Here is a 12,844-nt window from a genome sequence, read left to right as displayed (position 1 = left end):
CACCCCAGAGGCAGTATTAATTGTCTTGGTTCTGTGTACCTGACTGGCTGCATCAATCATCTTCTACTATCTGAAAAGAAGCTTTCAGGTTCCCACTGCACTGGGCTTCACCCAAACTCTGAACCACCACCAGTTTCAAGAGTATAAAGTGATATCTTAGTTTTATTTGCTTTTCTCTGATTGCTAGGTCTCAGTGCTGGCTCTTATGATTGTTTGCTTTTGGGGATTTTCTCTTTTATAAGCTTCATATCCTTTGCCCATTTTCCTATTCTTTGTTGTCCTTTTCTCATTGCTTTGCAAAATTTTCTTATTTCTAAGCTACTGTGTATCTTAGACAAAGCTAACATCTTCTTCCACTCTGTTACCCATTTCTTCACTTTGTTCATGATATCCTTTATTGAGTAGGGAACTGAGTCTTCATATAATCAAATTCATCTATATTTTTGCCTTATGTTTTATGTTTCTAAAACGTTTAAAAGTTGTTTTTAGTCTCAGATTATAAAACTATTTTCTTGCCAGGTGTGGTGGCGCACGCTTGTAATCCAGTGGCTCAGGAGGCTGAGGCAGAAGTTTCCCAAGTTCAAAGCCAGCCTCAGCAACTTAGTGAGGCACTAAGTAACTTGGTGAGACCCTGTCTCTAAATAAACTATATATAAAAAAAGGGGGTGGGGATGTGGCTCAATGGTTAAGTGCCCCTGGGTTTAACCCCTGGTATTAAAAACAAACAAACAAACAAACCCTATTTCCTCACATTGTTTTCTATTTTAGTCTGAGTTTTAAATCTTACATTTAAGGCTTTAATCCACCTGCAGTTCTCTCTGGGTATGAAGATAGATGGAGTTCCAGTTTTATCATCTTTCCTCAGTTTTCCTGACACACCTATTAAGAAATCTGTCTTTATTGCAGCCACTCATCTTAGGACTGACTTGAAAGCACACTAGAAAGGAAGTAGGGGAGTGGTCCATGTCAGATGTTCTTTCCTCTCACATTAATACTCAGGACCAAGCTGCCCAGTAAACAGAAAACAGTGGCATCAGCACTAACAGGCTAAATGCCACCATCAGTGGCAAGGTCAGACTCAGATCCTTGATTTTATTTTATTTTTGGGTGCTGGGGATTGAACCCAGGGCCTGTGCATGTGAGGCAAGCGCCCTACCAGCTAAGCTGCATCCCCAGCCCCAGATCCTTGATTTTAAACTCTGGCGTCATTAACTCCAGTTAACTTTCAACTGTTTCCCTGAGGGCACATGGTCACAGGTTCTTTTTGCTTATTTTGTGGACTGGGAATTGAACACAGGGCTACTCTACCACTGAGCTACATCCTCAGCCCTTTTTTATTTTTATATTGAGATAGGGTCTTACTATGTTGCTGAGGTTGGCCTCAAACTGGTGAACCTCCTGCCTCAGCCTCCCAAGTTGCTGAAATTATAGGCATGAGCCATAGCACACAGCATTTGCTCTTTATTAATAGAGGATGAAGTCACTTAAAAGTGTATTACCAGGTGCAGTGGCACATGTGTGTAATCCCAGCAGCTCAGGAGGCAGAGGCAGGAGAATCTCGAGTTCAAAGCCACCCTCAGCAAAACCAAGGTGCTAAGCAACTCAGTGAGACCCTGTCTCTAAATAAAATACAAGATAGGGCTGGGGATGTGGCTCAGTGGTTGAGTGCCCCTGAGTTCAATACCCAGTACCTACCCGCAAAAAGAGCATACCTGTGGGGGCTGGGGTTGTAGTTCCGTAGTACAGCACTTGCCTAGCATGGGTGAGGCACTGGGTTCAATTCTTAGCACCTCATTAAAAATAAATAAATAAATAAATAAAATAAAGTATTGTGTCCATCTACAACTAAAAATATAAAGGAAAAAACAAAGAGTGTACCTGTGCACATAGCCCATATGGTGGATGTAATCCAGGGCCTTTAGCACCCCCTGAAGGATATAAGCAATTGCCAGTTCATTCATGCCATCCATGAAGTGTGTGCCGATGAGATCCTTTGCAGAACCTGAAGAAAAATTGTGGGGAGGAAGCAAAGGGTAACAGAGGAAGATGATGGCACATAAGCAATCTGCCAAAAGAGTTCTTAGAACCCTCTATACCAGGAACCTTTTCCCACTCACCATATGCCATGAATGATGTGACAACCCACAGCTCATTGTCTGCAATAAAGGTAGCTCGATATGGCACGATATTGGGATGGTTGAAGAGTTTAGAGACATGAAGCTCCCCCTGAAAGCAATGGTAAAGCTGAAGTCAAAATCAAGGAGCCCTGAAGAATGATACCCAATGTGAAGGTGGGAGCATGAATAACATGGGAACCTACTTCTTTCTGGGTGTTCTTCTCAGAGTTCTAGGATAAGCCAGAGTGCTTCCAGTATAGGAGAAAGTAGGCCCTGCAGTGCCTGCAGTCTGTTTTGCCTGCTTAGGCCTGAGAGTGGCTCTGTACCTAGCCTCAAGAATCAATCCCCCACCAGACAGGGAAACTACTGTCAACACATTGGAAGGTTCCAGTTAGCCATCTCAGACATGATGAAAATAAACTGCTGATTAAAGACTTAGGAAGCCTGCCAGCAAGCTTAGCTCAACTTCAAAGACCAAGGTAAGAACTCCTCTTGAAGAAAACAAAAACAAATTTTTCTATTATAAATAAAAACCTAGTAATTGATAGAAACAACGTATAAAGAACAAATGACAACTAAGAAACATAAGATGTTTTTTCAACAATCTTAAACCAAGGGATTGCTTCCTCAAAAGCAGCTATAAAAGTGTAAAAAAAAAAAAATGGGGGCTGAGGTTGTAGCTTAGTGGTTGAGCACTTGCCTCCCATGCGTGAGCAGAGGAACTGGGTTCAATCCTCAGCACCACATAAAATAAAAAATTATAAAAACAAACATATAAGTCTAGGGCTGGTATTGTGACTCAGTGGTAGAGCGCTCGCCTAGCATGGTCAGGACCTGGGTTCGATCCTCAGCATCACATGAAAATAAAGGCATTGTGTTGTGTCTATCTATACCTAAAAAATAAATATTAAAAAAAAAAAAAAGAATTACACAGTCTAGCAAGCACTAGAACAAAATTAGATGTGTTTTTCTAAAATAACTAAGCTGCTTTACTGGCAGCCTTGCTCCATCCTCAGCCCCACCAACCTACTCTGAACAAATGAACTGAGAATAGAGCACCATCAGGCAAGCTTGGATTCAGGGAAAACACTGAAACATTGCAAACAAAGAAGAGGAAAGGCTGCAAACAAGAACATTGAATATAACACAGAGCAGGCTCCTAATTCCAAGCCATGTTAGCCAAAGAGAGTCTAGGCCCCAGTCAGCTACTAGACTTGTAGTCTCTCTTAGTTGAACAAGAATGCAACTACTTACTTCCTAAAAAGGAAGGAACCTAAGGCAAGCGGGATGCTAAGAGCTAGAAGATAGCCACTGGCAGCAGGGCAAGAAGCTCTGCATTGGAAACAAGACTGTCTGGGTCTGAATGCTGTCTCTGCCACTTACTACTATATATGACTGTGCACCAGTTACTCAGTCTTTTAAATAATGAATGAGCCACAAAGGAATATTTGAAGAAGGGAGCATAAAATACATATAATGGCCAATGCCTAAGATTCTCCATTGAAAGCTTCTTGACTTTTGAAGTCAAGAAACCATCCATGAAGTGTGTGCTGATGAGATCCTTTGCAGGAACTTTCAGAAGATTGATGTGACAGATGTCTTACAATTACTATGGAACTTCTAAGAGCCACATTCATTTTTTTATTACCTGCAAAAATGTCACCATCTCATTGGAACAAGCTTCTAGGTTAATCCTTCGTACTGTCACATATTCTCCTGTTGGTTTGTATCTTGCCATATTCACTGTCATCAGGTCCTCAAATCCTTTGCCTAAAAGAAAAGAGGAATGCCATAAATAAGAACAACAGCTTCTAATCTCTTTAATGGAAAAAGAATTTGATTTCAACAGAAAATTAAAAATTTTCCCTACTATTACTTTCATGATTGACATTTCTCTTTTTTTTCCTTTTAGTTATCAATGGACCTTTATTTTACTTATTTATATGTGATGCTAAGAATCAAACCCAGTGCTTCACACATGCCAGGCAAACACTCTACCAATGAGCCACAACCCCAGCCCAATGACTGACATTTCTTGGGTTTTCTCCTATCACTTCCTTCTTAGTCAACCATTCTAGCTAGCTATGACCTGGGACATCAGAAGTATACAACTATGAAGAAAAAAATGGCAAAAGAGTTTCTCTCCTGGAAACTTGATTTCTTTGCATAGTTGGCAAAAAAAAAAAAAAAAAAAAAAACCAAAGAAGATCCACAGGAGCCAGTTTTGTCACTGTGAATCCTACTAATTGAGCTAAGCTGCAGCAGTCCCCTGGAACAGAAAAGCAATGACAGTCTCTGGACATTACCTATAATAGTAAGCAGCTCATAACATCCTCCCTCTGGCAGGAAACTACTCATGATCTCTTGTTTAGAGAAGGATGCTATCGACTCTGAGCTTGCCTCATTGGTCTAAAGAAAAAGAAAAATAGGTTAACAAAGAAAATGGGGTGGGACTGGAGTTGGGTGAAGGTGGTAATTTAAACCCATGAGGAAACTGGAATCTAAACAAACACACAAATCCTGACTCTGGCAAAGAAACAGTACCAACACTATTTGAAGAGAAAACACAAGATGTACAGTGTAGGAATCAACAATGATACCTGAGCAAGTTAAGTGTTGCAATATCTACACATGTTGGGAGATGACAAGGGGCTGTTCCAGTCAACTGTCAATCTGCTTGTCCTTTCATACAACTGATTCACTTGTTAAAAAAAAAAAAAAAGAGGAATGCCATAAACTATGGCATATGGAATATCTATGAAATTCTTACTTGGGGCAAGGATGTCTAGAGAAAGGCATATGTAGAAAAAAGAAGGGGGATAGAAAGGTAGAGAGGTCTCTTGAATTTCCTTCTCTTTGAGGGTCTTGCTTTTAAGGACCTAACTGCAAGTTCTCAAAAAGATCAAGTGCTAAATCTTGCTGTGTGGAAAATGTGGCCAGAAGAAGTCCTCTCTTAAATAACCCAAGAGCCCAGGCTAGTCATTCCCTGATGTTTCCAAATAAAGCAAGGTGACAATGCAGGCACTGAGCTGCAGGTCAGGAACAGAGCTGCCAGTTCTCAGCTGTATCCCCAGCTGCAGAAGCAACCTGCTCCCTCCTTCTGTGCTCTCATGCTATAAATGAAGCCAGAGCCCTGCCCTGCCACATAGATGGAGGAGTTATGCCCCTGGACTTTTGAGGGCCTAAAGGAAGGCGTTCAGCAATGTCTGAGTGTTGAAAGCAAAACACACGGCAGACAACAGTTCTTCTTCATCTAAATGGCTTGGTTTTCTTCTTCTTAACTTAAATTTATTTGTATGGCTTGGGATGTATATTTCTCTTTCTTTTTGACACTCTTTTCTTTTTTGGAGGGAGGGAATAACAAGGGATTGAACCCAGGGGCACTTTACCACTAAGCTAAATTCTTAGCCCTTTTTATTTTTTTTTAATTTTGAGACAGGGTCTTGCTGAATTGCCCAGGCTGACCTCAAGCTTGTGATCCTCCTGCCTCAGCCTCCTGAGTCACTAGGTTTAGAGGTGTGTACCACCATGCTAGACCCTTTTTCTTCAGATATGTATTCAACTAAAATGGAGAGACCCAAGGCCAGCTTATATGTCATATGCTACATTCAGAAATCTAGTCCCTAGCCAGGAGTAGTGGTGTATGCCTGTAATCCCAGCAACTCAGGACTCTGAGGCAGCAGGATCAAGTTTGAGGTCAGCCTCAGCAACTTAGTGAGAGTCTAAGCAACTTAGTGAGACCCTGTCTGAAAATAAAAAAATGAAAAGGGTTGAGGATGTGACCAAGTGGTAAAATACCCTTGGGTTCAATCCCTTGTGTCAAAACAAAAAGAAAAACCTGGTCCCTAGTCAGAAAAAAAAAAAAAATCTCTGTGAATACATGAAGGGTTGTTGGCTCAGCACTAGCTAGAAAGATCCAAGTAGAGAATGTTCTGACAAGGTGGTATTTGAACAATCACCAAGGAAGTGGCTCTGCATAGGAGCCCATAAAAATGGTCATGCTTAGCTGGGCGTGGTGGTGCACACCTGTAATCCCAACAGTTTGAGAGATTAGAGACAGAGGCAGGAGGAGCTAGAGTTCAAAGCCAGCCTCAGCAATCTAGCAAGGCGCTAAGCAACTCAGAGAGACTCTGTCTCTAAATAAAATACAAAATAGGGCTGGGGATGTAACTCAGTGGCCAAGTGTTCCTAAATCCAATCCCTGGTACCGTCAACCTCCCAAAAAATTACCTTACAAAAGAAAGTCATGTTTAAATCTGTTATTTAAATATAATATATTTTTCAGAGCATTTCCACATTGTATTTGATCTTCCCTATAGCTCAGTGAAGTAGATATCTCTATTTTTCAATACCAAAAATAAGGGCCAAGGAGATGAAATTCAAAATTCAAAATGTGAGTACATGGCACAGACAAGATCTGGGCCCAGGCCAGGGAAATTAATATAATCCCTTGATAGGTTGATGTTTATGGAACATCTTATTTCAAAACAGTTGACAATATCTATGAGGAAAGAAGTGAAGTAGGATTCTGCTCCCTCACCACTTATGCTGACACTAAGAACTAAGAAGAAGTTAGTCAAGCAAAACTGACCACTGTTAACAAACTCCATTTCTAACTTGGTCTATTTTTAGTATTGCTAAGACTTAGCCATATAGCTGTTCACCACTTTCACTGTTGTATGATATTCCTCTAATTAGTGAGATCCTGGGTAACTTAGAATTAATAAATTGAGACACATCCCCAGCCTTTTTTTTTTTTTTTTTTAAGATAGGGTCTCATACTCCCATACCCAAAGCATAAGGAAGTACTATACTACTTATTCAACTTTTTTTAACCCACCATTTCCCAATTATGGCTGTCTAAGAAACTTTTGATGCCTAACATCTGCTAATCTTTGGGAAAGAAAGTGATATTTTAAGTGAAACATATGGTATAACACAAAGATCATAGCCTTAGGAGCCTGACAGAGGCAGAATTCAAATTCAGGTCTATCATTTGCCCTGAGAACCAAGGTAAGTCATTCTTATCTCTTGGTGGTCAGCTTTCTCAGCAGCAGTATAATTCCCATCTTGCAGGCTTGTTGTAACTATAAAATGATATAAAATATATCAAGAGGATAGCTGCCTGCTATATAACAGGTATTCAATTGTGTTATTCTATTCTCCCTCTATTGCTGTTTACTTTTGATGACTTGCCATTCAATAAACAAAATGGCACAGAAAATGGAAGAAACAGAATCCTAAGTGGAACTTCATCAATAGTTGATTTATTTTGCTTTTTAAAAATTTTTTTTAGTTGTAGATGGACACAATACCTTTATTTACTTATACGTGGTGCTGAGGATAGAACCCAGTGCCTCACACATGCAAGGCAAGTGCTCTACCATTAAGTCACAGCCCTAGTCCCTGATTTATTTTGCTTCTTACAGTTATCTCTGGAAACCAATTCTAGGATCATTTAATGTCACTGTAACTCTTTGAAATGATCTTGTCTTTTTTTAAACTTTATTTATTTATTTTAGTTGTTGATAAACCTTTAATTATTTATTTACTTACTTATATGTGGTGCTAAGAATCGAACCTCATGCCTTGCACACGCCAGGTAAGTGTGCCGCCACTGAGCCACAATTCCAGCCCCCATGATCTTGTCTTTAAAACAATCTTAAAATACTGGTTACTACCTGCCATGTACTTCACACAAGTGAGAAAGATACAAGAGAAAATTAGAGCAGCAATTTGAGCAAGAAGTCTAAACTACAAACTCTGGAATGACAACTCCCCATTTGTCTAGAGTTTATGATGCTACGTCAGTCTTTAAGTATCCCATTCTTATATCCCATTCTCAACTTCTAGCCTCTGCACATACTCTTGCTCTCAATAAAATCAATGTCACCTGTAACCAGAAAACTCAGTGGATTGCTTTCAGACCCAAACTTCTTATTCTGGCCTATGATTCTTCACATGATCTGACCTCTGCCCACCTCTCTGATCTCTTCCCTTACCACTCTCCCTGCCATTTTCTCATTGCTGTCTCAATTCATCATAGAGGTGTCACTTAAATGTTGTCTCTTCAAGCCAGGTGTGGTGGCACATGCCTGTAATCCTAGCATCTAGGAAGACTGAGGCAGGTGGATTACAAGTTCAAAGCCAGCCTCAGCAATTTAGCAAGCACTAAATAGCTCAGCAAAACCCTACCTCTAGATATTAAAAAAAGGGGGATGGTGAGGATGTGGCTCTGTGGTAAAGTGCCCCTGGCACTGGGTTCAATCCCTGGTACCAAAAAAAAAAAAAAAAAAAAAAAGTTGTCTCTTCAGAGAAGACTCTGTCAGGCAAAGTAGGCTCCTAATTACTTTCCTTGCTTTACTTTCTTCATGGTAGCCATCACTGCAGTTTGTTTATGTATTTCCAATCTTCTCCATTAGAATGCCAAGCTTCACAAGAAAGGAACCTTGTCTGTCTTGACACATATTTATTTATTATTTTTTAATATTTATTTTTTTTAGTTTTCAGCGGACACAACATCTTTGTAAGTGGTGTTGAGATCGAACTCGGGCCACATGCATGCCAGGCGAGCGTGCTACTACTTGAGCCACATCCCCATCCCTGTCTTGACACATTTAAAAAACAAAAATCATTCAATCGAAGTTTGAAATGAGGAGGTTTTCTGCCTGTAATCCCAGCAACTCAGGAGGCCGAGGCAGAAGGATCAAAATTTGAGGTCAGCTATGACAATTTATTTTTTATGTCTCAAAATAAAAAATAAAAAGTGGGGATGGTGATATGGCTCAAGCGATAGTGCGCTCTCCTGGCATGCACGGGGCGCTGGGTTCTATCCTCAGCACCACATAAAAATAAAATAAAGATGTTGTGCCACCAAAAACTAAAAAATAAATTTTAAAAAATTCTCTCTCTCCTAAAAAAAAAAAAAAAAAAAAGAGTTGGAGATGTAACTCAGTGGCAAAGCTCACTCAGGTCCAATCCCTGTACCAAAAAGTAAATAACTGCCTTTGGAAAAACTACAAATAATTCACTGTTACTACCTATGTCCTTCCATGTCAGGGACACTTAGAAAATATACTGTCTCACTAGGCTTCACATTAAGATGTGCTCTTTTTGAGGAAACAAACAAACCAAGTCAAAGGCAAGTCAAAGCTTTCATCAAAGAGAAATTCCCAGTCACCATCATCATTTTTCATTTAACCTGGGGCTGGCTACCTCAACACATTCACTAAACTATTGATGTGCTTAGTTAGCAACTTGACAAATATTTCTACTATCCTGGAGTACAGAAAACTATTCAAAAGTGTTAGTTTTAGAAAATAAAATTCTTGGGCTGGGGTGTAGCCCAGGGCTAGAGTACTTGCCTGGCATGTATGAGGCCCTAAATGCAATCCACAGCACCACAAAGAAAGAGAGGGAGGGAAAAAGAAGGAAGGTAGAAAAATTCTTTAGGTAATTAGGATTACAGTTCATGGGCAATTGGGAATTGCATGAAATCATCTACGCTAGTGATTGCTGTGGCTCCTCTGCCTCACTGACCCCAACTCACTAGAAACAATCCTAAAATGGAGGCTTTCTACTTTGTGAATATTCTTTAGGTCTGAAGTTAGACAGCCTAACTTTCACTTATGAAAGCAAACAAACTAAGAAACAAAGGCAAGACAGGTGTGGTGGCACACACCTGTAATCCTAGCAACTCAGGTGGATGAGACAGGAGGACTAAATCTAAGGCTTACCTTAGCAATTTTACAAGAACCTGTCTCAAAATAAAAAAATAAAAAGGGATGGTGATAGCTATAGCTAAGTGACAAAGTAACTTTGTGTTCAATTCCCATTACCCTCCCCTTCAAAAAAAAGAAAAAGAAAGGTAGTTCTTTGTTTTTGTACCAGAATTGAACCTAGAAATGCTTAACCACTGAATTACATCCACACTTCTTTTTACTTTTTATTTTGAAACAGGGTCTCTCCTGCCTCAGCCTCCTGAGTCATTAGGATCATAGTGCCACTACACCCAGCACAAAAGCAATATTATGAAAGGAAGATGTCTGGTCTGATATTGACACAAGAAAGGGAAGTTAGTTCATTATACTATTTGAGACTTAAAAAAGGTCTAAATCAATAAAAAGAATGAAATATTTAGCCTATTGTGTTTAAATGCAGCATGCATAGTTTTATTAGTATGATGTATAATCTCAAGCTGTTCAGGCAAATAAACCAATACTATTAAGATCTTCTTAGTTTCCTACACCATGAAAAACATTTTATTCATTTCCAAGTATTTGAAAAATATATAAAGTCAGATGTGGTGGCCCACATCTATAATCCTAGTTATTCTGGAGGCTGAGAAAGAATGATCACAAGTTGGAAACCAGCCTAGCAACTTAGCATACCCTATCTCAAAATAAAAAAGGTTTAAGGATGTAGCTCAGTGGTAAAGTACCCCAGGTTCAAACCCCAGTACTGTAAAAAAGGAAAATACATAAACTATTGACATCTAGAAATGACCATACAATGATAACTTTGTTTAAACAGTTTAAAACAAAATACAATAAAGCATACAAAGACAATACTCATGAAATGCTTCCAAATGAACACATTCAACTTTCCATAGGTTTCACCCAGGATAGCTTCTGGCATAACACTGACAGATCTGAATATATAAAAATTATATACAACTGACATGGTACTCTGGAAAAAAAATCATCCTACAAGGGAACTTTTTGGGTCTCCTGAATAGAAAGTATTTGGATCTGGTAGAGAAGTGCTCCTGACAGCCTCCATGAGCACAGTCAAAGCTTTAATCAGAGAAATTCCAAGTCACCACCATCATTCTTCATTCAACCTTGGGGCTACCTGCAAAAGGTACAAGAGTCTGTAATCCTTACTGAGTTAGAACTCTACTTAGACTGTTTCTTAAAGACACTGACTCACATTTTCCAAAGCAGCCTGGTACACTGCACTCATCTGGTGCTATTTACTTAAGTAAAATAAACCAGAAGAGGAGGAAGCAGAGCAAATCTTGTAGTTTTTGCCAATAGAAAAAGCAAATTATTAGTTTTGAAATTTTTAATTTTGGCTTTATTTTTTAAGGTAGGAGACTTGACTTATAATCTAGACAGAGATTTATATTATTTTCAAGGACTGTAATCTATTATTAATAGACTAAGATTGGAGAATTTAGCATCACCAGCCAGAATTCAGACTGGAGAAACTTATTTTGGGGGTGGTGGGGGGTGGTTAGGAAGAGAACTTAATATCAGAGGAGAAAAAAAGTGTCTGAGACATTTTCACTCTTCAAACTGTACATCAAAGTCCTTCCAGGGTGAAACCTGAATCCCCATAAGTAAAAGAAATATACTACAAATAAAGCTCAAAGATAGAGAGGCAGAAACTTAACATAATAAGCCAACAAAACACACAAACTTTCACAATAAGTCATCTTCATGCAACAGCCATGGTGCGAGAGCCTAGAAAATCACTTACTTTTCTCCGAGTGTCACCCGGAGGCTGCTCTGGAGTAAAGAAATTGATTGTTGGAATTTTGTTGTTTAGCAAAAGACACCCACATTCAGAACAGCATTACTGCACTTAGGACTACATTTATTAATAGAATCCACTTAAAAGTCATTACAGCAAAACTGCCTGCAGCGCTACAAACACACACACAGAATGAAAATGCTACAGCTAGACAGGATTTTAAACACAAATCTTCCACTCTTCAAAACTTGGCAAGGCTACTACTCTATGGGTATTCTTTACTGGGCATGACTCAATTGCCACAGTTCTGTCATACATTTACTTGTCATCAATACACAATGAATCTTTGAATTGGCTGGTTTCAGTCTTATACTAAACTAAAAAGTTCTTTTCTTTTCTTTTCATTTCTTTCTTTCTTCTTCTTCTTCTTCTTCTTTTGTTTTTTTCCTTTTCATGGTATTGAGAATCAAACCCAGGGTGTAGCACATGTTAGACAATTGCTCTACCACTATATCTGCACTCCAAAAATTAATTTTAAAGTCAGAGATGGTTGGCTATTTCCTAGGAAGTATAGGGTCTAGAAAACAATGTTTGTTTTCAAAGTAAAAAGCCCTTTAATACAGAAGCACATGTATGAAGGGTAATTTCTGATTTTGATTCTACAAAGTTAGATATATTCTCTTTTCAATGCAAATAAAGCAAGGGCTTTTTATCAATCTGCTATTCAGTGAAAGTGAACAAATTATAGGACAACTGAAATAATTTTCTGCTTTTCTTTTTTTAAATTTTTTAATATTTATTTTTTTAGTTTTCGGTGGACACAACATCTTTATTTTATTTTTATGTGGTGCTGAGGATCGAACCCAGCGCCCCGCGCATGCCAGGCGAGCGCCCTACCACTTGAGCCACATCCCCAGCCCAATTTTCTGCTTTTCAATTAGACAAATTCTGTACGTGCTTTTGATTTTTCCCATTTCATACAAGTGAAAAAAAATCATTCAAGTGGGAGCTAGGATGACAGCTTAGTGGTAGAGGGCTTGCCTAGCATGCATGATCTCCTGGGTTCGATCACCAGCTGGGGGAAAACAATCATTAAATGTTTTGAACTACAAAGTACTCGGGTAATATACAATGCCATTATCTTAAATTATACAGTTTTAAATATCTTAAACAAAATTGAGGAATAAGTCTAGTCACCAAGAAAAATGCTTCTCATAAAATATATTAGAGCATCTAACTATATTACTAGA

General features: G+C 38.9%; 1 protein-coding gene across 6 annotated transcripts in view; it reads right to left on the bottom strand.

Annotated features, from left to right (window-relative positions):
* Positions 1–12,844, bottom strand: part of Strada (STE20 related adaptor alpha) — a 35,617-nt gene that overhangs the window by 10,171 nt on the left and 12,602 nt on the right. For 3 of the 6 annotated variants that reach the window (XM_078041892.1, XM_005328197.5, XM_021728405.3), the window contains exons 4-8: positions 11,601–11,629; positions 4,424–4,526; positions 3,766–3,887; positions 2,118–2,226; positions 1,879–2,002 (exon numbers count right to left, since the gene is read on the bottom strand). In XM_078041892.1, coding sequence (XP_077898018.1) covers positions 1,879–2,002; positions 2,118–2,226; positions 3,766–3,887; positions 4,424–4,526; positions 11,601–11,629 — 487 coding nt within the window. The remainder of the gene's footprint in view (positions 1–1,878; positions 2,003–2,117; positions 2,227–3,765; positions 3,888–4,423; positions 4,527–11,600; positions 11,630–12,844) is intronic. The other 3 variants (XM_013359895.4, XM_040268605.2, XM_040268606.2) reach the window with 1 other exon arrangement.

Source organism: Ictidomys tridecemlineatus, chromosome 3 (assembly GCF_052094955.1).
Source record: "Ictidomys tridecemlineatus isolate mIctTri1 chromosome 3, mIctTri1.hap1, whole genome shotgun sequence".
NCBI classification, from domain to species: domain Eukaryota; kingdom Metazoa; phylum Chordata; class Mammalia; order Rodentia; family Sciuridae; genus Ictidomys; species Ictidomys tridecemlineatus.
The sequence above is the reverse complement of the archived record's forward strand: the minus strand, read 5'-3'. Positions and strand labels throughout refer to the sequence as shown.